Raw genomic sequence first — 27470 nt, 5'->3', positions numbered from 1 at the left:
TTCTCTTTTACTGTTAGGTCACTCTAAGTGTTCAGCACAGATACTGGCCGTTTAGAGCTCAGCTACGATACTCTGTAGCCGCTATTTCCTTGTGTCCTAAGCTTCTTGAGCCTTTAAATAATTATGCACATTTATTAGAATGTTACAAATGTTTCTATCTCACAGACTACAAGAAGTGAGCGAGCTAGTACACACATTGCTTTTCAAATCCAGTGGCAGGAAAAGTAGTGGCGTTTACCTGTCATTGAGCTCTGCATGAGCCATTCTTTAGCAGAGTTTGATGAACTTTGTACGTGCGTTACATGTTTTACTGTTATAAAGGCTTACTATATAATTCATTGGCTCAATGATGAAGGGACATCTTTTTAATAAACCAGTGGAATTTAATTAGAGTAAAACCAACCTTTTCCTTTTATGTTCACTCTGCAAAAACTGTGTAATTTCAGTGTAATTTTTCAAAATTCGTGGTAGTTTATACTTAGTCTTCTACTATAAAAGTGAAGTAACGAGGTTTGAATAATACACAGCTTTATTCCAGTCTTTGCCTCTAGATTTTGTCTGTCTCATGCAACCAAGATTTATCCAGAATCGGTTGATTTTCCAGTCTTAAGTCACGTCATGAAGGACTGGTAGCGTAAAATTTATTCTTTAGGCAATGTGGTAGGAAAGCTGTAGTTGAGCAAGAATAACAACAGCACTTGTAAAAGCAGTTACCTTTTTATTTAAATGTTAAGTGATGTGCTGTAAGTGCCCTTGAAACTAAATACTGAAGTTGACATAAAAAGCTGACATTTGCAAAATGCCAATAGGTGGGTAAAGACAGAGCATGAGGGCAAGGTTTGCTTACAAAGTCTATTGTTAGTAGCAGAAGATCAAATTAAAATATTTTCTTTCTACTTTACATCTGTATTTGGGAGCACAAGAGAATTGCTGTACTTGTACAAGAGAAGATAGGTTTGAGGGGGAAGAGTAGAGGCAATCTGTCAAAGATACATTGGTAAAGCTACTTCTTATACTCTTCTGTAGCAGTTGGGTTTTACAGTTTACAGGATGTGTATACTTCTATGTGAAGAGCAGCTGGCCTTTTTCAAGGAAGATTTTCAGGCTTGTTCAGGCATATCTGGTTTAAAGAAACTTGTCTGCTTTAAATTAGCCACAGTAGCATCTGCCAGACCTCAGACTGCTAGGCTGCACAACAGAGGCATAGAAATGACGTGTGTACAATTGACAAAATCACATTTAGACCATGTTTTGGTCAAGATGCCAAGAGCTTCACCTAGGCTCAGGGTATGATGCTTGAACTTGCTGCAAGTGCAACAGGGAACAGTTTGTATGGAAATTTGTTTTCCAACGGCTGTCTATGGAAGGATTGAAAGGGAATTATAGTGTAACAAGTCTGTAGCACTGTTTTAACACTATTTTTGCTGCTGTAGAGAGCTTTTAAAAATGGTATAACAATGGAATCCGTACTGCCAGTTTTGCATCTTCCGTAGGATACTAATGATTGAGTTAAATTGGAAAAAGCAAGCAAGCAGAACAGAAAGTTGTTTCTTCCTTTCTGCCTGCCTTCCCTTTTTGGCTTAAGCTGTTACCCATTCTTCATTTTATTCTTTCCTTTACTCTTCTTCCTTTTCTCAACTTGAAAACCAATACAATTGTTTCTATCACATTTTGCTTGCAATTTTCTTTCCCTCTCTTGTTATCTATCATACTTGGTCATTGCATGTTCTGTTTTCTCAAACTCTGAAACCACAAGTCTATCTGCATCTTTTCTGTTTGCTCCTACCACCCACTCCTCTCAGCACTGTATCACCATTCTCCTGTCTTCTCTACATGCTACATGCTTGCTTCAGAGTCTCATTCTGTCTCATCTCCAGATATACATCCCTCTGTTTCCCCGATGGCTTCTCTTTTTTCCTTCTAAGAGCTGCTTTCCCTGCATTCGTTGTACTTTGAATGCCATTTTGCTATGAGGCAATTCCCTGCTGTGTGTCCCGCTGCACAAGGTAGTTGCTTTCTTAGTCTGGTTTCATGGCTCATGGTGATCTGTGCTGGTCAGGGTGGGATTCAGGGAAGGCAGACGAATACTGTTGTCTGACGAAGAGGGGAAGACTCGTGGTGAGGTTTCTGCGGCTGCTAAGAGTCTCTGGAAGAGACTACCATGATCTGCTTTCACCAAGTCACTGCTGTGCGGGCTTCAATGCTTAGACAGGGTGGGAGTAATTTCTCCTAACCACAGACAGTTACTATTATAGCTGCCCATATAAAGCTTCCTTGGTGGCTAAGCGAGAAATAAAGTACTTCCAGAGCATGTTTCACCTGGCACCTGTCAAATGTCTTTAGAACAAGATGAATTGTGTTCTAGAATTGCTCGTTTCTCTCTGTTACCTACAAAGGGAATTCAGAAGATTATCTCAGAAGTAAGTGCCGACATTTGATCAAAGGGTTTCACTCACTGTTTTTGTACAGACTCAGACAGAAAGAAGAGAGTCTTATCTTGAGGCAGTCAAATAGTTTGATGGTTGAGGACAGTTTTTCAGCACTTGTGTTAGCATCACAGACTGCTCAACAAATGGGGAGATAAAGCCAGATAGAGCAAAGCTGTTTGCGCTAATGAGACATCTGATGAGTCCACTGAAAAGGATGAATCACAAAGTTCTGTGTTTTAACAACCGGTAATGTAAATAATGTGGAGGGGAAGACAGCTAGAGGAGTTTTAATACTTCATGTCTCGGCTGACAGTATTACTCTTCAGTAGCACATCTTTCTGGCTACCTTAACTGGATGAAAGGGAACCATGTTAGCTCACAGTTTTAGAAGTTTTTAGCTTTAAAATAACTGTAGTATTTTGAGTTGTGGGTTTTTTTTAGCCTTTTACTTCTACAACACCTGATAGATATAGTGATTAAGATGATCATTAGATTGCAAGATGGGATTTACAGTTTTACCTTGACCCTCAACTCTATATTCATGCACTTAAAACATCCTTTCACCTCTTCCGGTTCCATTTTGGAGCATTGCTCCCCCTCTTGTTGTGTGTTTATTTTTTACCCAGTGTAAATTCCCTTGAACTAACATTGTTCAGTTTCCACTCTTCTCCTGTTATTTGAAGAGAACTAATTCCCTTAGTGAAATTTCCTTTAGATTAGGTTGGTGAGAAAATTTATCTCAGAAGAGCCCAGCTAACTTTGAGGAAATTCCATTGATGCTCATGAAGGTTTTAACTGATCTGTCAGAATATATTGTGCTGATAGCTGTCATCTTACATGCTTTGGGCCATATTTTTCCCTATTGCATAACCTCTTCAATCTCTTTAACTCGTTGAGAAGGTTAAAAGTTGATTCGTTCCATGACTAAAATAGGCTAGAAAAGTAAAGACTTCAAAAATTAGTAGGACAGCCATTTCAAAAATGATGTCATATGCTGAATTCTTTCCAGTACTCAGCAAAACATTTTATCAGTCTTTACTAGGACACCACAGGCGTTTCCAGCATACTCTCAGACTGTGTTTTACTAATATGAAGAAAGAACTGAAAGCTCGTCCAGTTTTTCCAAAGTGTCAGTACACCTAATAAGATGGTAGCTCTTCCTGCAAAGCTTACCTTATATTCTTAGAATATCATGGCTACAATAACGTTATTGCTATAAGGGCTATAATATATCCAACAATAACATTACTGCTCTTACCATCACTATAAGGGGTATGATATATTCACTTTATTGTATGAACATTACTTGAAATAGCTATGCAGTAATTTTTAAAATTTTATTATTGTTATTATTACTCCTGTATATAAAGTTTGGTAATGGAACCTGAACAGCAATTTGGATTATTTTGCTCTTTAGCATTGCGGTAGTACTTGAGTAAATGGAAATGATTTCAAATTACTGTATTGTCCATTTCTACTGCTGTGGAGTACACAGATAACTTTGTGTGTTCATTCATAGTAGTCCTTAGGAATGAAGTGAGATAAATTTAAAAAAAAAAAAAAAAAAAAAACACAAAACAAAAGTAAAACCTTACGAATGCTGAAATGAAAAGAAATGCTACAACTGAAAGCCTGTTATGAATAACTGTGTTGTAAACATCTACATTTGCTGTGGTTTCTGTAACTGAAGTGATTGTGCTTACAAAAAGATCACTGTAACAGTAAGCAATCAGTAATACCAATAAGTTATCTTTTGGGGATTATTAATATTAGGCTTCGTTATTTTATTTTATTGCTATTTTTTGTGTTTTCCTTTTTTATGAGAAGGGCTCAGCTGGAGCCCTTCTCATAAAGAAATGAAGTCCTTAAGGTCGAAGCACAGCATAAACATAAGGTTATCTGTCACACTCCTGTGCTTTCCAGCTCCGCAAGGTTTGTAATTGTTAAACCGCACAATTCTTTTATTCTTCTCTTCTCTGCACTGGGAACTGATGAAGTTTGCTTTTCTGATGAGCTTGCCCTCCTTTTCAAATGTGATCTGCTAGGCAGTGCTCATATCTCAGACCGATGGGTGGATCTTTCTGACCGGAGAGTAATGAAATTACAAAAGCAGACCTCTCTTGTTAGTAACCTCCTCCTTTCTTTTACTTTAGTAGAGGCGAGGGGCTTTCATTTGTCACGGCTAGTGTTTTTCATCATTGGACAAACTGCATTGTTATGAACTAAGCAGCCCGTAATCTTTGATTATGAATAGTTACTGTTCACTCTTTGCAAAATGATTTCACTCTGATGGACAAACTATGAAACGCTGACTTTCCACCATTACAATTGATAGGAGTAGAATTGAAATTTAAGGGAATAATCTCAGAGCTTCAGGCTCTAGTCAAGGAGAGTAGTGGAGCACACTTGGAGAAAAGAGAGGTTAACTGTTGATCTAACTAGTGAGACTGTCACTGAACCTTTCTGATAATCGTAGAAAATGTGCCGAATGCTGATTTACTCTTTTAGGAACAAAATGTGGTGTCCTTACAAAGTTGCAGAGATTTTTGCTGGGAGAAGGAGCATACAGATGGAATTGGGAGGGATTAGTTGTGTGACATGCAAAACGGGAAGTTTGATTTGAGTTTTTTTTAAAAAAAATCAAAAAAGAGTTATATTGCATAGAAGATTGGCAGTAGTTTGTTAGCTTCAGCAGGCAGCTAAACACATTTGCTGAGAAACTGGAAATCAGAGAATCAGAGGCTATTAATATCTTCTTTTGCAAACACAGTTTACTTGAGAAAAAAAAAAAGTCATTCTTATAGAAACAATGCCATTTCTCAACAAACAACAAGGGAGTCTAGAAGTTGCCCACAACTGGGAATAACTTGCTTTGTATGTTACTGCAGTGAACATGTACACTCAAGTAGTAGATATATTAAGCCATACCATTACTAATTTCTATATCTACAGGATATATGTATATTCTATATATTTTTTCTATATATAGGATAATTTATTTTGCTATTGTTAAGGGTAAGTCTCTATAAAATGTGCCATATGTGTGGTGACATACAATAGCTCAGAGCTTATTAAGGTCCTGAATAGTATTAAGCATATTATCAAATGTAATTACTCTGTTCATTTATTTTCATTATGCTGTCTTTGAACAAGCAGCAAATACATCTATTTTGCAGATTTGAATGGTCTGAATTTCCTCTATTTAGATTTTTGTTTTTTCCTAAGGCTAGGTACAATATCTTTCTTAGTCTAGTATCTTGCAAATAGTAATCCAGTATTTTGCAAATAGTAATCCAAGTATGTGCATTTATCCTTGCATTTTTATTAAAATGTTTGATAGCTTAATAATTAATATTATCTGAGAGCCTTTTTTTAAAAAAAAAAAAAAAATGTCCTCTTGTTTGCCTGATTTCTTAACAACTAAAAATGCGTTGGCTAGATCTAGTCAGCTCTGAATCAGTAGTCTTGGGAGCTGCTGTGGGCATGGTGTGCTTTGCCCCCTGACATGCAGCCTGGCCAAGCACGACTTGGAGGGTCTGGCCTCCGAGAGCCGGTGCTCATCAGGGGACACGCTGAGGTGGCTCTGCCCTGCCCTGCAGTTGCTGGCTTGCTGTCTAGTCTTGAGGGCAGCCTGGATTTGGCAGTAGATTTCTCCTTTTCCATTTCCTATACTAGCAAAAAGCAAACAAAAGTGAGAGATGATAGGATGTGAATGATAATTGTATTTTACCTGCAATAGAAATAATTCAGTTGATTATAAACTGCATTCAAAGCAAGTTCTTGTATGCAGAACTTCTACAAACCTTTGATACTGTAGATTAAGGAAATTACCAGAAGTTGAGGAATTATCCACAAGCCATTATCAGATGTCAAAAAGGACATTTTTAATCATAATTTTGAGTCTGTTCACTAGGAGACAGTAGGCTGTGGTAATTGCCATTCTCCAGGAAGCCAAGTAGATACCTAGAAATGGGGACAATTGGAAGATACTACCCTATCACTAAACAGGATGATGGAAAACTTGCTCTGGATTGTCTTTGAGGGGGAATAAGTCAGTATTTGAAAGCATAAATGAAGGAAGCACAAAATATGCGCTTTGAGTAAGTTGCACATATTTATGTTTCCATAAAAATTACTGACTTGCTCTCTTTCCCTCTTGTGCCATATGCACAAAAATTAGCGTTTTTGTTCCAAGTTGTAGTTGATGGTGCAATGTGACATTCACTGCTTTCTGCTAAATATGCTGTATAAGATATTCTCTGGCACCTAGATTTTAAAGTGCTGCCTGTAATTCTTCTGTGTTGGTGAGATGATTTTAATTTCCAGGCTACAGTGAAGAAAGAATTTGATTCTTGAAGGGTTTGGAATCAGCTACTGTGTTTTCTGCTCTTGACTATACGTCAGTGAAGTGAAAGGATTCATTTGAACTCATGAGCAGCGAACAATGTAGTGGAACCTCATGAAACTCAGTGAATTAATAATAGATTCCCAAGCAGAGGAAATACAGCTTGGGACCAGTTTAACAAAAGAGTAACGTCTGACTTGATAGAAAGAACACTGTTCGCCTTTCTCTCAGTGGCTGACAAAAGAGATATTTGAAAACATACTTTAGTTTTCCTGCTGATAAGGTATGTGCTAATAAATGCATGAAGAATATCCTAATTCCATCTGTCTATTTTCTTCATTCCTTTTGAGAAAAGGAGAAGAATTTGTAAAAAATAACAAGAATATTGTTTGGATTTGCTACACACGGAAGTGTTGCTGTAACTTTGTGATACTTGCCCTGCACATTTACCCCTGCAGGGCAATCCAGTGACCAAAACTAAGAGCTGTTTCATGACCCAAATCAACCAGGCAGAGAAATGTGGGTCTTTGGAGTGAGGGTGACCTCTTCAGAATTTTCTTCCCTCCTCCTCTCCATAGTGTTTCACCATATGGCCATCCTATCTGAGTATTTCTGCAGCAACATTTGATTTCTCTTTCTATAGCCAGGCCCACCCTGCTGAAAGATTAGCAGATGGACTGTGTCAGAAGCTAGTGATTTTCACTGGCAATGTAATGCATGTATTTTTAGTGATTCTTAAATACCTTGATTTTACCTGTCAGAAAGGCCAGGTATGCCATTTCTTAAAAAAGCTGGTGTAACTTGACTTCCCCTAAGGATACAAATGAAAGAATAACATGGCACTTGCAAGTCAGTCTCTCAGATAATCATGTCCCCGACGAAGACTAGCTGTTACTGGCACAAAAAATTGTATTTTAACAAGAAGGAGAGATTTTGCCTTTGGGCATCTCATCAGCTATTTTACTTAATTTTGATAACTTGTGTTCTGTGATTGTATCTCAGCACTGCAAAACAATCTGCATGGTAGGCTCAGGTCTTACTTGGGCTATTTGTGAGGTCTATGATGAGGCGTATTTTGCCCTTTGATAAAAGCTAAGAGGTATCTGAACTACATGACTAATTTTTTTTTTCTGTTTCTCTTTCCCATTATTATTTTTGTTAATGTATCAAGAGTTCCATGTTAGAAGAATGAGGCTGTTAAAGAAAGACGACTTTTGGGTTTTGCTTTTGATTTTTATGTTTAGAGAAATGAAGGAGCAAATTTAATACTATAATTAGCAGTCTCCATAGATTTTACACTACAACAATGAACGGTTAGGTCTTAATCCTGCTCTGATTGTTGTTGATGGCAAATTTGCCCTGTAGGCAAATTTTGCATTTATGCTGCTGCAGAAAGGCTTATCAAGGATATGGGGCTTCAGAAAGTGCTCTGATTGGCTAAATGCAGCAGTAGGGTAACATCCAGAGATACTGGAGTAAATGTAGGACAGCAATATGTTGTTTTAGTACCAGACTTTTTTCCTAAGGGAATGGACACAATGATTTTGAAGGATCCTATCCAGAAAAAAAAATATACATAAATGAAGTAATTAATTTGAAATAGATGAGCTGAAGCTCCTAAGAGGCTTATGGTAGCATGTTATTAGGTTTAAGCAGGAACAAGAATGTATAACGACTGGCAGTATTTTTTGATAACATTTGTTTTGGAGTGAATTTATTGCTTAGAAGTATGAAAGGTAAATAAACGCAGCTAGACAGGTGTTGCATAGTTTTTCTACACCTTGGCATGTCAGTTCTGGCACTTAACATTAGGCTGTTTGACTGAGTTTTGTCCTTTAACTAACTGACATATTTTTCCAGTTGTCTGTGTGTATAACTGCATGACATCACCATGTCCCACTTTCGATCTAAAATAAATTTCAGACCTACATCAGATGTCCAGTGTTGAAAGGCTGCTTTACAACTCAGCTGCTTTTCAGTCTTTGTATCCACCCTCAACTTTCTACTATCTCTGAATAGAGATATACAATGTTTCTGACCTTTTAGAGCAGCAGCAGGATATGTCTGAGGTTGTCTGTCAACTTTGAATATTTAAACTTTTTTTTTTACTGGAAAAATGAGAGAACTGCTTGTTTTCAAGCTTCTGTTTTCTTGAAATTACTAGAGAAACATCTTCGTAATGTCCTTCTGATGGTTCTCTGTTTGTTGCTTTTGTTTGTGTGGTATCTTGCCTAGGAAAACAGAAAAATCTAGAGTTACTATCAGTGTTACTGGCTTCAGTGTGGTATTGTGGTGTTCAGCCTAGCTCTGAACCAGCTCCTCTCCCAATATAGGTTTACCAGGGAAAGGAGGATGGCTGAAGTGATTCAAGGCCTCATCAGTGCCGGCTTATCTATTGTGTGTGTTCCAGTATCTTGTGATACAGTCCTGGCCACATGGCTGTGCAGTCCTGCTGCGTCCTTCAAGTCATTTTGTGGGCATGTACATTGCTTCCTCTTGCAAGGAATTAAACATCATCAAATATGGGAATTAGCTGGTAGATGTATCCCAGCTTCCATCAACTTGAACCACATCTTTGATACAGGCAGACCACATCTTTGACTGGGGAAAGGCTATAACATTTTTCCATGAGGCATTTATTGTTTAAATTTTATCTACCTAATTTTTAATTGACCCTAAACAGGATCATAGTAGTAGCTGAGATTAAATGACACACAGTCATTCCCAAAATATGGAGGACCATAGGGGAGAAAAATATAAATCACGGGTTGCAAGATACAGAGTTCTTGCTGTGCAAAGCTCCAGCAGGGAAGCGGAGGAAGCAAGAGACTGCAGGGAGACAAGGACAAAGAGCAGAGTAGAGCCTTGAATATCCTTGAGAATGTATTATGCATTGTGTACAACACTTCGCAGATCCTTGAAAATGTAATATAAATTACTCATGCCAAAGAGCAAGGCTGTGTTTAGCCATGATCATTAATATTTTGTCAGCCATAACCACTTCTTTTTATTATCAAGACAGGACACATTCCTCCACAAAATACTGTGACCTGTGTGCTTGCGACAGTTTTTCAAGTTTGTCAGCATATTCAGTATTTAAAAAACATTTGTGTTGCTTCATTAAAAATACTTGTTTCCTGACTGAATTCCAAAATTTGCCATTTCCAACAGTTTTTTTCTAGAATACGTGGAGGTAGAAAAGAGACTGCATTCTCAGAGACTATTGAGGAAAGAAGGAAAAAAAATCTGAATGAAAAAACAGATAAACTTGTCAGTGAACCTCAAAAAATTATGCTTTCTTTTTTCCTCGAGGATGTAACGAATCATGTAAATTTATACTATACTGTGTCCTTCTTTTTGAAGCCAAGGTTTAAAAGGTTTGACCTTACTTTAGGTAATTGCCATATGCTAAAACTTAATGATTTTTTTGCAAGATAGAAGCATTGTTAGCTAGATACTTATGAAAACTTACATATTTTTGGTATTTTTGTATGCATAAGGAAGCAATCTGAATGGGTGACCTCTTGACCACAGTAAGAACTAAACATACTTTCTTAAAACTTTAAAAAAGAATTGTTGTTCAGTTTTGATCCAGTGTTAGTAAATCAGACTTTCAAAATCTCAGCCTAGAAGCAGCAATTAGATGCTTGTGAACTGCATTGAGTTTGTTGAGTAAAGGACTTCAGTAGTTGGCAATAGTAAAATCTTAGAACTCACTAAAGATACTTGCTTTTCAAACATCAAGAAAATTCATTGTAGGAGGCAGGGGCAATAGCATGTCATACTTTTTCATAGACTGGTTCTCATTCCTGAGCCCATCTCCGAGATTATACCGATTCTTTCTGTAATGTAAGAACATGAAAAATCTCTCACTCCTCCTTGGTTTCTTTTCCCTGACACACCTAACCAGCAAGATTTGTTTGCTATAAAGAATAGTCTGTGATAAGAGGCCAGTGTTATATACCATTGATAGAACAGTGCTTTTGTTGGTGATTGCTCTGTGTGTTGAAAGACTTTCTCGAGATTTAGAGATATGATTAGCCTTTGCAACGCATGTTCTGTCCATGTTCAGGTCCACAAGTGCCCCCAAGAAACCTGGAAGCAGAGCTGGAATTAACTGGGACTGTTTGTTGTAATGTGTTCCTTCTCCTCAGTCTGACTTTCTCTGTGTGCATAGGGAGACAGGAGACACAGTACCATAAAATTACAGCAGCACAAATTTGCTCCCTGACAGGGCAAGTATGCCTTTTGTTGTTTCAACGGGCCTTACCATGAGTTCCAAAATTGAACAATAATTCTGTTTTGAGGATACAGTGGTAGAACATTTATTTCTTCCTGTTATTTTAAGATGCTCAAATAATCTCACCTCTGGGCAAAGTGAAGAAAATGCTCTATGTAAGAAAGAAGTGCTTGATCTTCTCTTCTTGAGATATGGAGTGTTGTGCAACATTGCTGAACAGCCTTGTCTAAATACCTGCTTATCTGGTAACTTGATACATCCTTATGAAGGATGTAGAGGTCTCTGGCATCTGGATGATAGTCTCCTCTGTCTTGTGCATCATTGTGCATAATGGCTCTTTACAGAGGTCTCGTAGCAATGAGGCATCAAGCTGTGGCAGATGGGCATGCTGAAGCCCAGGGCTCAGAGTACACTTTCCCAGCAGCGCCAGCACCAGCTGTCAAGATGCACCAAGAGTTAATGGTATAGTCATGTCTCAGAAGTGTCTAGAAGTGCATGAACCAGTACAGGGGCATAAATGACTACACCTTTTCATTCCAAGTCTCGCTCTGGAAGTATTATACAAACATTTTTTAAATATTAAAAAAATATGTTTGTAAATCCTATACAGGGTATGTTGCAAACACTGCTTAAATGTGATTTTATTTTACATTCTAATAAAGGTTAAAAAGGCTGGTCTTCAAATGTTTCATTAGAGTATGTTGTACTTGAAGTTTCAGTACTTTGGGAAGAGTGGGAAGTACTTTGTGGGAAGTACATGGAAGAATTAATTTTAAATCTGTATGCACTATTGTTCTGAGTTCTTTCTATATAGCAGTAGAGACCTACCTATATTAGATTAGAATTGTTATCCTAGATTACAGCACAACTATTGACAACTAAAAAAACCTGATCCTTTAAAAATAGAAATTGTAATCATTGGAAAATACAGTCTCTCCCTAACTCAGTCTATTAAACAATGGCTTACTCAGACTGCCTGGTTTAGGGAGTTTCAAGAGAATACAATGTAAAGGTGTTTGTGGACCAGACTGTTCCTGGGGAAGATCTGGAATCTTCCCCTAGAAAACAGTAATTTCACTCTTGTGCTTACAGAAAGCTCATCTCAAACATTGAGTAGCAATGCCACATTCTTGAAAATATAGTTTGTTGTACATGTACTTGCTTGTGTATACGTTATTAGTTCCCAGGATTGTCTGTAATCACCATCACTAAGGATGGATTCTGTAATGTTCTGAATGTCCTTTTGAAATTCCTGTAAGTATATGTGTCTGCAGTGAGAACTACTAAACAATATGAAGATTAAAAAAGGGAATTTCACAGAAAGCAAGAAAAAAGCAACACAGAAGAGAGGACACAGCACTAGCTCTGGGAGTAAGAAAAGCTGAAGGTGCAAAGTTGATTATAGTTACTAAAGAATAGATTTGGGAAATACGTTGGGGGGGAGGAAAAAAAAGTTAAGTCCGTTACATAATAGGAAAGACAAGCAAATAAAACATTAGGCAGAGAAAACATGAAATGTTAATAGCAGCCAGGTAATTAAAACAATTTTAACAAGGAATTAAGTGCAGGCACAAATGGAACAGATTTAGGAGTATTTAGGTAACTCAGTGGTGCTCCTGTTGGTGAAAAGATGGTGATGTTCACTCCCAAATGCTGAAGAAACTCTCTGGAGCAGTATCTGAGTCATTAGCTGGCTCTTTGAAAATAGACAACATGCAAGAGAGCTCCCAAAAGACTAGGAAAAAAGCAAATACATATGAGTGAAAAAAGGATGGAGGTGACGGCCAATGAATGCATGGATTGTAATGCAGTAAGGCTAACATCAATACCTATAAAAGTATTAGAACAAATTATTAAATGGTCAGTTTATAAGAGCTTGGAGAGCAATAAAGGAGAAGCAGAAGATATTGGTGTGACTTGAGTCTTTTCTGTGATAAATCAGGGCTTTTCGCTTGTTTTGCTTTGCAGAGGGTCAGCTGCCTGAGTGGTAATGTGGAAGCAGTGAATAGTGCGTCTTGACTTTTGCTAAGATTTCGGTCCATCATGTGTGACAATCTTATAATTATGACTGAGAGGAGAGGGTAAAGCCGAGCAGAAGCTGCAACCACGCAGCAGTGGCTCTGGCCTATTGCACACCTTACCCCTTCGGGAGGGTGGAGGGCAGCGCTGGGGTTGGCAGCATGAATTGCCCCCCTGGCAGCTGCCTCCTGTTGGCAGGGACAGCTCAGCAGTGCCCAGGACCAATCCTGTGCGTGCACGGAGGAAATGCGGTATGTAGAGAAGCGCTAGATCCACTTAGCAACGTTGCCTTTTCCAGCCCTTGGATGCAACATCTGCCCAGCTGAAAAGGTTGGGCGTTAAGGGCAGACCTGGCCCGGCACCTTGCCCCACGCCTGCAGAGGTTGGCGTTCGCTTGTCAAGCGAACTGTAACTGCAAACCCTATCACTCTGGTTGAAACGAGGACCCCGCTGACACAAGTTGCCGTGGGGAATATTGTCTCGGTGGAACCTTCGCTTTCTGGAAAAGCTGCTTTTTTGTTCCATGTATATAATTCCAGTATGCTCAATGCTGCTCACTGCACTTTTTATTGTGATTGTATTATTGCAACAAAACTGTGTTCAAGTGTACAGGTTATCACTATGATTACGATTTAAGTTGGCAAATTAGATTTTTTTGAGTGTTAAAGAAATATTAGAAATGACTTGATTAGAAGTTCCTGTTATGGGAAATCAGTGATTTCAGCTTATCATTTTACTTCAAGAATAAAGTATCTCTGAAGGAGAATTGTAAGACTTCTCTTCTTGGACCAAGCATTTTGGAAGATTTTAAAAGTTTTTACTGCTGAGTGCTATTTCTTCTTGCACACACTACTTCATGAAGATTAAATAAATGATGAGAATTGAATGTTTTTCTTCAGCTATACCTCTGAAGAGGAGGAAAAAATGAAGAAAAGGGCTGCTTCTGAGCTAATGGCTTAAAGGGTGTTTAAAACAAGGTGTGCGTGATTCCACAGGGCTGTGCTCAGTGAAGTATTTCAAGCGGTCGGGCTTTGTGCGCTGTTTAGAGAGGAATGGTAGCTGCACGGTGGGTTACATAGGTAGCCAGTACATGCAGAGAATCAGTAGCTGTGAGAATACGCGTATGACTGTTAATCCAAGGATCTGGTGCCTCTCTCTCACGTAGTTTAAGCATCTGGGTTTGAAAATTTGCTCCGGTGTTTTCAAAGTTCAATACGCAGCATGAAACCTGCGTTCTGTTGGACGCAGTGGGAGTTTAGTGGGTCAGCTTTTACCTCCTTTTTCTGATACTGCCTTTTGCATTGCACTGCTTAAAGTAGATGAGTAGGTAAATCTATCCCCAAAAAGATAGAAGAGTCTCAAAGGAAAACTCTGTTCTAAATAAAATATTCAAAATCAATTCCTAGACCTATTGAACTGCAAGAGCTTAATGTGGAAAAATAAATTTGACACTGTTGCAAGTGGGCTTTCAAGTGCTGTTTTTTATTTTTTCTAGGCAACTTTCAGTTGTAATTTTTTTTTCAGACTTGATAAGAAGAGATTGGTTTTGCTATTGTGAAGCTTCCCTGCTGTTCTAGAAATAAAACTGTTCTCATATGAGGTCTAACCCAAATATTTGACAGGGATCAAAGGAAAAAGGAGAAAGAGTGAACCCCTTCAGTATTTTCTGCATGTTTTTCTTCTGCGGTGCTGTATTGTTTAAGTGCTCTGATCTTTACCTCACATCTGCATTTCAGCAGTCTTACTAAAAGCATTGCCTTCTGTGAAAGTGAGTTACACCAAGGAGCACAGCATAACCCGTAATGAAGTGGTAACCTCTGATATTCACTGCAGTTCAAATTTTGCTTCCATGCTTTCAAATGAAGGTATGAGATAATGACAGTGGCACTTCTAATAAGTCTGGGTCAGGTTATATTCTTCTGTTCTCTTAATATCTTAAACTGAACTGCTGAAGTTATGTACTTTGACAAAAAAGACTTAAAAGCAGGGAAGCCAGCTTCGTCAAAACTCTTTAAGTTAAGTAGTTTTCTTGATCTGTTTCCAGTCCTGAACGTTTACCCGCTGCAAAAACAGAGACTTTAGAAGTAATATCTGAGTGGGGGAAGTAGTGTAGTGTTAACATGGATGTTACAACAAACACAGGTAACTTAACCCCTAGCTAAGTGTCCGTAGTTTTTAAAGGCAGTAAGTAACCTCAGATTTGGCAGAGCGGTTAGCATTCTCGTGTGTTACATGTGCTTCATTTCTATAAATTCCCTGCCATCCTTGACCTGAAGGAAGAGTCCTGCTGGAGGCTACTGAGAAATAAGCCACCACAGCCCCGGCAAGTTGCCCCAAGGCCGGGACTCCGGGCTCCCCTTGCTGCTTCCCCTGCCCTGCAGCTATGAAGGAGCAGCTACTGGCACATTAATGGTGGCTTGGGCTGCTGCATTTTAAGTGGCATTTCATTAGCCAACCTAACCCACATCTAAGGTTCCATAGATAAATAAGTAAATAAAATAAAATCACAATTCCATAAATTGTTATCTGTAGAAGATACAAGTTTAGGGATATTGGCAAATGTTAATTTGGCTAGTATTCATTTACAAACAACATAGACCTTTTGTAGGGAAGTTGCAACTTTTTAAAATGCAAGAAAAATGATATGCTTCTCTTAAGAAGTTTCTTTGACTTCCTTTTTATCGAGGTGCTTCTGTAAGGGTCCTTTACATTTGTCTATACAACACAGTGAAAAGTCCGAATATCTAAAATACCTTATTGGTCTATTGCATTGCATTCGCAGGCCAGGCTAAATAGGAGTAGATTGCTAAAACATCCTGTCACATAAGATGCTAGAAAATTAATGCAGAAAGTAAGACATATAGAATGAAATTCTGAAAAGTACTGATTTTCTTTGTTGTCAAAATCAAACCAGATAAAACTCTGAGATGTAATGGAATTACCTTTCTTTCATGGACTATGTATTATATTTTTCCATCAACCTTGCCTTCTTGAAATAATAATTTTATACTTTTTAGGAGCTTGCCTTCATCAAATAATAATTTTATACTTTATACTAATAATTCTATATAGGATTTCAAGCTGTTTTTTCCCCATCGTGCTTGTTTTGCAAAATTTTCTATTTTATTTATTACTGTGATACAATGAAGGAGAAGGGAGGGCTGCAGTTGCACAGAATTGCAGGTCACACACATGGAGAGGCATGTTTAGAAGAAGCTTTTAGAATTTTTGAAAGTTTTTTCTAAAGAATCAGTGTTAAATCAGAAGAGGAGGGATAACATGCATATATGTAATCTATATATGCTTTGGAACCCTCTTTATGCTTGTACTTTGGAAAGTAGATTTGAACAATACTTCTAAAATTGCTTGCAAGTTCACTATAGAACTTTATAGACTTTTATAGACTTTGTTCTGATACACTTCCTAGCTTCTCACATGACAGTTGTGAGAATTTCTGAATTTACGCGCATGTGCTTTTTTAAATGAAAGAATAGTAATACCATGGAATGTGTAATTTTTTTAATGTAATTTCCATTTGTATGGATGACAGTAGTTCTTTCAATGACTTTTCTTGTTCTGCCGCAAGCTTTTATCTATCTTCAAATGGGGCATTTAACTTGGAAGTCTAAAAACAGTAATTTAATTGCTTTAAATCCATTTTGACCTCCTCGTGTGAATGTAAGAGAGTGAAGTAATGTATTTTATTATGGTACTTCTATAATCTGCAGAAACATTCAATATTCTTTATGGAAACCAATATTGGACTCGAATCTGTTTCTGCACCTCCTCTGACAGCAGAGATTTCTGAGGCTCTGTACTATGCAGGGTTTTCTTGGGACCATTCATTTTTTTGCCTGATTTGGTTGGACAGACTAGATTGTGTAATAGTTCTGTGACTACATGAAGCGCAAACTAATTTTTTTTTTTAAATCAATTCAGAACTTAAGGAATTTAATCTAAATGAAATTTAGATGAGATTACTTGAGGAGTGTATTTGTACTGAGTTGATTTGAAATGCATTATAAAACCTGGGATGAGTGAGCGTGGTATGGAGATGCTGACCTACTTTGTGAAAGGATATTTTTTTCTACTTCTAGTGGAAATACTGTGACTGACTCTTTTCAAATATTTTATTACAGAAACTACAGCTCCAAGAATTCACTTTTCTTGCCTACCTGTGATGAAATGTGTGGCTGTGTTTCATTTTTGTTCCGCTTGTTGAGGCAGCTTCTCGTGAGGGAGAAGATTTTTTTTCCAACCTGGCTCAAATCGTGTCCTTTCTTGCCTTGGCTCTTCTCTCCCTGTCCGTTTGCACAGTGGCTCCGTGCCCGATCCTGCAGATTCCATGTTATCCTTTACCACCTTCATTTACAAATTCACAATACCACTTCCACCTCCTTAACATGCCTTACGGACATCCCTGCCTTCGTTCCATCTGTGCTGACACCCTTATTTTCGGCTCCATGTACTTGACACGTGAGCCTCTCTCTTCTCTCGCCTTTGCAGTCTTGACTCCTTAGCCCAAGCAGAACCTATCGCGCTGTCTTCCTCTGCGCACAGGGACATTCAGCTCCGGCGCCTGTTGGTCGCGCACGTCTGCCTGACCTAGTCAGTCCTGCCTTACCACAGATAGTTGGGTGATGCGTCTTTTCCGCATCGATCAACTGCGGTATCTGAGGACTTCAAAATGCAAGTGTCGTTCTCTTTAAATACCACTTTTTTTCCTGACTCCTTATTAATTTTAGGATTCATTCACGTTATTCTCTCTATTTTTAACAACATGTATACACTTTTTCCACTGCTTTTTATCCTTGCCTTTCTCCGTGCCTCATTACAGAAGCTACGAATCTTTCATAGCTCACAGCCACGGAGGCAGCCTCTTCAGCTTACCGCTCATGTTTCTTGTTTTGGAGATCCCTGGTTCAGTCTGTGGTGTCAGCACACGTCTGTTTAGTTCTTTTACTTGAATTCCTCTCCTTTGTGAGCATTCATTAAAATGCTGTCTGTAATCTGCTTGTTATTTGATATATTTACATCAGATATAGTGTACAAGTAATAATTTCTGCTGTTCTACTTGTTTTAAGCATTTTAAATACTTCAGTCTCTAAATTATTGCCCTAAAATAATTGAGAATTCAGTAACACAAAGCACTGTGAGCAGAAAAATAATTCAAAGTGTATATTCAAGGGCAAAAAATTTTACATGTACATTTTTAATGTTTCAAAACATCTTTCAAATTTATGTGGAAGGCGACACATGCAGAGATCAGTGATTGGATTTTGGTCTGATTTCATGCATTAAGCAGTTTTAATACTTTAAATACTTTAATACTTTAAATTGTTCACGGCATCTTTGGACTAAGCTGGGTACGTTTATCATGTCAGTGAAGTTTTCTGCAGGGAAGTTGTAGTGCTGCGGTAGTACTGAAGAGTGTGTGTGTGTAGCAGTTGTGATACATTTCATATATAGGCCATCAGAAGGCTTTTGCTGGATTGTTACTGTTCTTAGTGCAGTCAGCCCATCATATGGAAGCAAATATTTTATTGTGCATTATGACCAGGTAGCATTATTTGAGATGTAAACAGCATCTTAAACCTTTTTGTTAGTTCAAAAATGGACATAGCAACCCATGGCGTAGTAAAGCATATAGTAAAGCATTGTCTGATTTTTTTAAAATTATTGTGTTAATTGTTGTTTAAAAATAGTTAATTTTTAGCATATTCAGTTACGCGTGGGCTTTTAAAAATAAATCTTAACAGAATCATTAAGCTGTTTTCCAGACAGAGATACCTATGTCGGTAAAAGGGAATGATGTTTTCAGCAAAGTAGAAATTCTAATTTTTACTGTTCTAGTGAACTACTTTAATTTACAACAACATGCCTTTTTTATATTGTTCCAGCCAACTTTAAATAATTTATGTTTTGAAATCAGGCAGTCTGTTCTATGCAGAAGAAAGAGATTTACAAGCACAAAATAAAACAGGGTTCTCTTTTAAACCTAACCATCTTAAAAAGTAAATAAATATAAATACACAAACACATATACACAAGCATAAATAGTATAATACAATATTTTATTTACTTATTTCCCACCAGCTACAAAAAGGTAAGAGCTGGTAGGAGTGATTTGAAATCTGTCAGCATTATTCAGTGGATAGTCCTGTTGTTGGCAGACTCATCTGGAGCACGGGAGGCTTCATTTCTGGTTCCTAGGGTGAATAGGGAATGGGTTTGGTTGTCAATCACACACTGCAGTGTATTTCTACAAGTGCTCATTAGCTGCGTGGGCTCAGGGTGCTCTCAATTTCTTCTGTTCCACCTTGTAGGAATAAATATTCTCTGGTGGTGGTGTCTTGTGTTTATTGAGCTAGGTGCATTAACTACTGAGCATAGGTGGTTTCTTTCTGTAACATTGTTAATAACATTCATGCAGTTTGGAGCACCAGCTGCAGAGCCTGAGACCCCGAGAGGCTCCCAGTCTCTCCGCCTGCCTGGAAATTCCAGGCTTGCTGCAAGCGGCACGTGCGTTGCCATAGGAGTTTTTGGTTTCTACATAGTTCTGTTGTCTGAGCAAAAGTGTCAAGGAAATGTTTAGCTGATACAAATTCCAAGCCTCTGAGAGTCCCATTGTTTGCAGTCAAGGATTGATGCTGAAATCTCAAGATGAGGGCAGAGGTATCAACTAGTAGCTCTCTGAGCTTTTCAGTTACACATGCTTTTTGTCACTGAAGCTTTCCACTGCTTTTTGTTGACTGAGGCTTTAATCATTCAGGTTATACTGGTGACTCTCCAAGTCAAACAGACCCAGGGAAGCTGTATGTGCTGGTTCAGCAGAAGGCTTGCTGAGCTCCTGCAGTCAGCCCCGAGATAAGCAGAGCAGAATGAACTTCTGTGCACAAAGCAGCTCTGTTTGCATAGATATGGTAAAAAGAAGGGATCCCCAGAGGCTGCTTAAAAGAGAGAGAGAGAGAGAGAAAGGAGAAAGAGAGAGATATGGCCCTTTCTTACTGCCAGAGAGCAAAGGAGTCAGGTCTGCACTTGCAAAGCTCAGCAGACACTCTTACACCAGGACTCGTCTAAGCAGTTGCCACTCTGTTTCTGACTTCTGGCACTGGTTTCTGACAAGGAAGAGGAAGAAGGTCGTGCTGGCCATTAGCTTGGTGATGTCTCTCCTTGCTGATGGGAGCAGATCTGTCAAGTTTAAGTGTCGACACAACAAACAGAAAGAAATCCCTCTGAAAGTGTTCCCAAGTCTTATGTTATTTTGTCACTAGGAGAAAAAGCATCTTGCCCCCAAATTAGGACTCCAGGGGATGTGCTGTCAAGGTTCCTTACGGTAGGGAATCATTTCTAAACTAGCCTTTATACATGCATTTTGAATGGTGGCTGACAAGGCTAATTGCATACTGCTCATTTGGACAGTCCTTAAATTGCTTTCTCTCAGTGCTGTCATATCCTCTTTCTAGGACTGTGCTGCCCCTTTGTGCAGCTTTAGATGCTGCCAAATGAACTGATAAAGATGGTGCCGCGCTAGCCAGCCCTACTCAATGAGCTGTTCATCTAATCATTAAGCCAGTTATGTAAAGTCATCAAAAATGTTGTGGTGATCAGGTTTTTGTTCATGTGGAAAACTTTTCAGAGCCATGTTTCAAATTGGTTAAGCAAACAATTAAAATAGAATTATTGAGAGTGACAGCCCTCCATCTAGCTGTAAAATATTGTTTATATAATCATTTCTAGAAAGTTTGCTGCCTACTTAACAAGAGCATATGTAGATTAATTAGTTTAATTGTTTATATTACACCCTGGATATGTGAAGCGGGATAGAGAAATGATTTATTTACAGGAACTTCCCCACTGCAATGCTGTAGTGAAATATTGGAGGTGTAAACCTTATCACAGCAGGTCCTTTTAACATTTTCTTTTGTATCTAAAAGATGTGAGAGTTTTTCATGTGGTGTTTTTTTTTTTTCCTACTAAATAGAACCATGTGAGAGTTGGCCAAGGAGAAGAAATCTAATTAAATTTATGTAATGATTCTGGGAGTCACTGAGGCTTGCACTACTCCCACACACTTATCAATAAGAGACAAATCATTTTAGCACTTGAGCTGAAGAGTACTGTATGTGCGTTTGATGCACACAAACCCTCAGATGACTGAGCCATGTAAACCTTGCTGTAGGTGACTTTCCAGATGAAGAGGTTTTTCGATAACACGCATTCTCAGTCAAGTGCCAGTTCTTGCACTCACCCAGGTACTCAGAAGAGTAAGGGCATGTCTACGTAGGGCACCATCAAGCATCTGCACCCAATCTGCCTGTGCTGAGGAGAGACAAGTGCAGAACGTGCATGCAGGCAGCACATAAGACAGCACTGCACCCCATATAGTAAGCCTTGTAGCACAGTATAATATATATACACAAACATGGCTAAACCATTCCTTTGCTTAAAACCAAGGAATCTGTGTGTCATGCCACAGCCTGTGAGCGTCTCTTACAGACGTAGCAACTTGGGTTTCTTGTGGTTCAGAGATGTCTGCAGTGCATTCAGCTGTGTGGTGCATGTGGCGTTCTTTCACTGCAGAGCTACTGTCTCCATTATTCACAAAATTGTACATGGTAACAGCAGTCCCCTGTAGTATAAAGACCTGCAGCTACTCAGAATTGTCAAATCTGGAAGTGAGTAACGGAAATCTCATGAGGACAGATTTGCTTATTCTATTCTGCATGCTTACTGCTGTCGGTCAGTTCAGAAATGTCTTAAACCCCATGCTCGCCTATAGCACTTAAATGCATCTGATTTGATGGTGACTGGCCCTAGGATGCTCAAAAATATCTAACAGAAAGTGTGGTGGAGCATAAAGTTACTTGAATTGTTTGTAAATTTTACAGTTTGCCAGAGATTTTTTCATCCACTTAGGCAATTCGTATAGTACAGATCCCTTCCTTGCAAGTACCAGAGTACAGCGAATAACCCAAGCAGCTGTGACTGACCTTATCTGAGCATCTGGAGGTTATCTAGTCCAATCTCCTACTTGGAGACACGTCTTCCAGCCAGCAGTTCTCTAATTTTATGTTATGAGTGCTCAACCCTGGTCCATTCGAACGAGTACACATTGAAGGCAGCTAGGAAATATGAGCCCAGTCCAGTGAATGAGCTAGGAACAGCACCATCAGTTCCCACTGAATTAACGAGTTCTGCTTGCTTGAACTGGTTCTGAATTTGGCTAGTTGGACAAATGTACTCTATACTCCTCCTCATTAATGCCACCAGCATTGTTTAAAAAAAAAAAAAAAAACTCAGCTAATTGTTGCAAACAGATTACCTTAGCAGAGATAAGGAAGTTTTGGGGCCAGATTACTTTTCTTAAGGTCTTAAAGAAACTTCCGGAATGAGTCAGAATTCAAAAAAGATATGACCAGAAAAGTATCTTGAGCTCTTGCAGTTTCTGTTAGCAGAATAACCACTGAAGTTCACTAGTCTAATAGAGAGCAGTTTTTACGCTGTTTTTGATTGCTTCTGCGGGGAAAAATTGAGGTCTTTTTGCTTTCAAACAGGAAAAAGTAAGAAATGTAGTTTCAGCTGTGACCACTTACTTAAATGAGTTAGGCAACTCTGTTTATTGACGTGTTCGAAGAGGTATATGTACAACTATTCTTCCTTTTTTTTTTTTTAATTTAGTGGGGCTACATCCATTGTCTACAGATGCAGGCAGAAAGGGACCCAGAAACCTTACGCCGTCAAAATGTTGAAGAAGACAGTAAGTTGTTCTGTTTTTTGTTTGGGGATGTTGTATATTGGGTTTTATCTTTTTGGGGGTATGGTTTCTTTCGTGTAAAGAAGTTTTCCTCACACTCAGATGGAACTTCTTTTATTTCAGTTTGTGCCTGTTGCCTCTTTTCCTGTCACTGGGCACCATTGAAAATAGTCTGGCCCCATCTTCTTGACACCCTCCCTTCAGATTCTTATACACATTGATAAGATCCCCCTTCAGTCTGCTCTTTCTCCAGGCTAAACAGGCCCAGCTCTCACAGCTGTTCCTTGTAAGAGAGATGCTCCAGTCCTCTAATCATCTTTGTAGCCCTACACTGGACTCTCTTCAGTAGCTACATCTCTCTCTTGTACTGGGGAGCTCACAACTGGACACAGTAGTCCAGATGAGGCCTCACCAGGGCTGAGTAGAGGGGCAGGACCACCTCCCTCCACCTGTTGGCAACACTCGTTTTAATGCAGCCCAGGATACCATTGGCCTTCTTGGCCACGAGGGCACGTTACTGGCTCATGGTCAATTTGTAGTCCACCAGGACTGTCAGATCCTTCTCTTTAGAGCTACTTTCCAGCAAGTCAGCTTACAGCTTGTGCTGGTGCATGGAGTTATTTCTCCCTATGTGGGGCAGGACCCCACACTTGCCCTTGTTGAACTTCATAAGGTTCCTCTCCAGCCTGTCCAGGTCTCTGAATGGCCTTCTGGTGTATCAGCCACTCCACCTGGTTTGGTTTTGTCAGCAAACTTGCTGAGGAGGCACTCTGGCCCTTCATCCAGGTCATCACTGATGAATAAGTTGAACAAGACTGGACCCAGTACTTACCCCGGGGGACACTGCTAGCTACAGACCTCCAACAAGACACTGTGCTGCTGATCACAACCTCTGCCATTCAGTCAGTTACAGTTTCAGTGTGGGGGGAGCAGATTAGATAGAGGTCCTCAGAGAGATCTGTATTTTGTGTAGCTGAGCTTCTTGTGTTCCTCATGGTTAAAATAGCTTTTAGAGGTAGTAGCACTCCATTGGGAATGTCTTATCCTCACAAATCTTGCTTGTACCTTCATCTGACATCATTTGTATAGACTTAGATTTGGGCAAAAAACTTTTTTTTAGACAAAAAGATTTTTTATTTGGCCGAAGAAAAGATGCAGATTCCAATGCATTTAAAGACTGTAAATTCATATCACCTTAGTACATTGTTTTGCTCAAAAAATATTACACTATTTTGTTTTCTCGGGAACTGTTTAAAGCCTCAATTCAAAAAGTAAATTCATTCGGACATTTGTTTCAGTTCTACCAAAAAATCTTTTCTTAGACTCCAGTAGAATTAAATATTTTTAGAGTTTTTTTTCCCCGTCTTAGAAAACTCCAAGAGAACCAGTTGAGATGTCAGTTATTTCTGCAACTTCGTATGTATCACACTTCTACCGCAGTTATTTCTGTGTGTGTTACAAAATGGATAGTGGAAAACATGAGGAGAGACTCAAGAGGAAAGGCTAGCAATAGAGACTTCAAACAGCAGGAGAAAGTGGGAGATAGAGAAGAGCAGTTCTTGTTCCTACATACAGAGGAAGAGAAATTTGAGAGGAAGCTGGCAAGTTTTGAAGCATGGACGTGTTTTTTATTCGTGAGACATTTTGATTCAGTTTATTCTAGTGGTAAATCATCCATTATTCCATAAAGTTCAGCAGTGTTCACAGGTAGCAACATAATGATGGGTGGATAGGCGTAAACACGTCTAAATGTTGAATGGTCTCTGTTGAAGATGTAATGAGCAGGTTCCACATGAGTAAAATCCTGGCATTAATTTTATCATCTTTGAAAATAAGCCAAAGTTTAAACTGGCGTAGAAATTTAGTTCTGTGTGCTGCTTTTGAATCTGGTACGTTGGAGGAAGCAGAGCATATGTGAAGAGTTTACATTCTCTCTTCCCTATGGAAATGCAGAGAACTTCAGTTTCAAGTTTTTATCTGTTCCCTATTGCAGTGATTCCCATAATGTTTTAGGAATATACTCTCCTAATTCTCACTCTGAAATACATCCACAAAAAATATTTTATTTAAAAATATTATATTACCATTTTTTTTAGCCTTTGTAGAGATTAATTCATGTTCATTATGGGCATATTAGTAGTAGATCCAACTCTTTGTGTTTGAGAACTCTTCAGTTTTTCAGACTTTTAGCATCCTTTTGGAAAATGAGGGTTATTTTTTTATGATAAAAAGTGTAGGGAAAACAGTGAACAAGAACATAAGAATGTGGTTATGTACGTTGTTTGCACAGCAGCGACAGCTAAACTCAGTCAAGCCTTGATTATATTAGCAGTATGGTTAGCAGCGAGTATAGTTCACCCAGCAGAGTGTTTCCAGTGTAATTGATGCACTTTGGGATGTTTTGTTGCATCATGAGAACAAGAGATACTGTTATATTACTGAGTTTATTTGTACGATTGAGCACATAAGAGAGGCCATATTGTAATGCTATGCCACTGCATGTGTGTGCCGTGAACTACAGTAGCGCCAGTTCAGTTTGGGCATGCACTTATTATCACTAGTGACAGCGCTGTGCGTTAAGCAGCGCTCTTATAGCAGGTGACCTGATCTTCGCACAGTAACTCAGTATAAAAATAACAAAGTGCGGTCCTAATCATGTAATAACATTTTCATTATCTTAGGTTTTGCGTTGGGTTTTTTAAGCAACAATTAAAAAGAACAAAATGGCAGTTCAATAGTGGAAGAAAAGTGATAGGGGAAAAAGAGGAAGAACCTGTTGACTGCTTGCTTTTGATTCACACAATCCCATTTCTACAGTTCCCATCTCCAAATGCACATGCGGGAGCTCTGGAGAGCACAGAGAAATTAGAAAGGGAAAACTAAGGAAGATGGTGAAAGACCAAATTCCTCTGATTTTCCACTCAAACTGTCTAACTTTTTGTGCTGCTTAGGACAGGGCTAACTGGGAAAGGAAGAATGTCCATAAAAAAACAGATGAGGTTCAAAGAGAGAGTGACCTAGCTTGTTCTGGAGGAGGTAACAAGTCATCTGGAGGAGCAGTCTGGTCAAATCTGTACATGCTGACACTGTGGTTCTATAGTTTAAAGAAAAGCCCCAGGAATTGTTATTTTTATTCCCTGGGAGCAGATTAGAAACAATTGATCTTTTGTGAATTGAAGTAGTATAGTAGGAACAGCTTGCGAAGAACATAAAATGCTTATCAGTGTTCTTTTTATTTAGATAATAAGACTAATTTTTCATTTTGGCCAACCAATGTATTGTCATTTTAGAGGAAATAAGATTTTGGACAAGACATATTAGCCATTTCTGAGACCATACCTTTGTTGAGAGATCTGAGTTCCTAGGAGTTTCCATAATATCTCTCTGTTATCTAGGTTAAAAAAAACCAGTATTCTCAGATCATTTGCACAGTTCTATTTGTTTTTTTTTCCCCAATTGCTAATTAAGCCAACAAAGGGAAATTTGGGAGAAATGTTTATACAAAATTTCTTTTTGTCAATGAAAGGAAATAGTAATTCAAGAATATTTTATTTCATGTTAGAGGTTTAATCATTCTTAACCATTAATTAAAATTTTATCTTATTCCCAAAGGAGAGAACTCCCCCACCTGTTTTGTTGGTTTGAAATAGCAGAAATGGAATGCTTCAGTTTTGACTGTTTTGTTTTTGCTAAATCCCATCCAGTTTGTGAGCAGTTTTGGATTAAGTTACACTTCTGGTGAATAAAATATAGTTCAAGAAACATATATGATTCTTACCCCTGAAATCTCTGATTGTCAAAGTCAGAAAACTGTCAGGCAAATTAGGACCATATTTTCCAAAGCATCTGGAAGAGGACAAGAAGGCATTGTTTTGTTAGAAAGACTAAAGAGACCAAAGAAAAGTTGATACATATAATAGTGCAAAAAAAATCTGAGCTAATGTGTAAGAAATTAGATTTGGAATTGTTGTTAATAGGTACAAAAAGAAATATGTTTATAAAACTACATCTGTGGGACAGATAGCTGAACATACTATGTTGTTGTCTTTGATTCACTTGTATACCTTATCTAAATGTTATACTCAGTTTCCTGAGCATAGATCCAAACATAGGGTTGTGTATTGTATATTCATTAATTGATCTTTGCTGTGTTTATCACATCTCTTAAATTCTGTACAGATAATATATTTAAGGGAAAGAATCAGATAATGTCCTTATGGACAGATCCATTTCATTAAGCAAAAAAGAAGCAGAAGCAGATAGTTTCTTTTGGCACTTCAGAAAAACTCATCAAATAAGCCATACAGTAAGGAATTGTTAACTGTTTGTTATACCTTTGTAGTTGCAAATATCAGGTTACTTAACTTTTCACTGAAGATTTTAATTCTGCGTGATGGCTCAGTATTTAGAAAGAATGGAGGCTCTTTAGGCTACACTTTACAGAACAATTATTGCTACCCTAAGCAGGGACTTAATAATTATATGAAGTTTATGATCAATCATTTTAGAACAGTTGTTGTTGCAAACAACATATAGCACATTGATCCTATGAGGAGAGCACAGAATTTTCAAACCATGATATTTATGGAACGAAGCCTCAGATTTACAGCCCTTTGCCTCCTTTGGCCATTCGATAAGGCGGCTGGATAACATGAACCAAAGCTAGTCTGGAGAGCATCT

General features: G+C 38.4%; 1 protein-coding gene across 1 annotated transcript in view; it reads left to right on the top strand.

Annotated features, from left to right (window-relative positions):
* CAMK4 (calcium/calmodulin dependent protein kinase IV) overlaps nt 1–27470 on the top strand; it is a 166291-nt gene that overhangs the window by 47857 nt on the left and 90964 nt on the right. Inside the window, exon 3 of the mRNA XM_062600488.1 lies at nt 22715–22793. Within this exon, the coding sequence (XP_062456472.1) occupies nt 22715–22793 (79 nt within the window). The remainder of the gene's footprint in view (nt 1–22714; nt 22794–27470) is intronic.

Source organism: Rhea pennata, chromosome Z (assembly GCF_028389875.1).
Source record: "Rhea pennata isolate bPtePen1 chromosome Z, bPtePen1.pri, whole genome shotgun sequence".
NCBI lineage: Eukaryota > Metazoa > Chordata > Aves > Rheiformes > Rheidae > Rhea > Rhea pennata.
The sequence above is the reverse complement of the archived record's forward strand: the minus strand, read 5'-3'. Positions and strand labels throughout refer to the sequence as shown.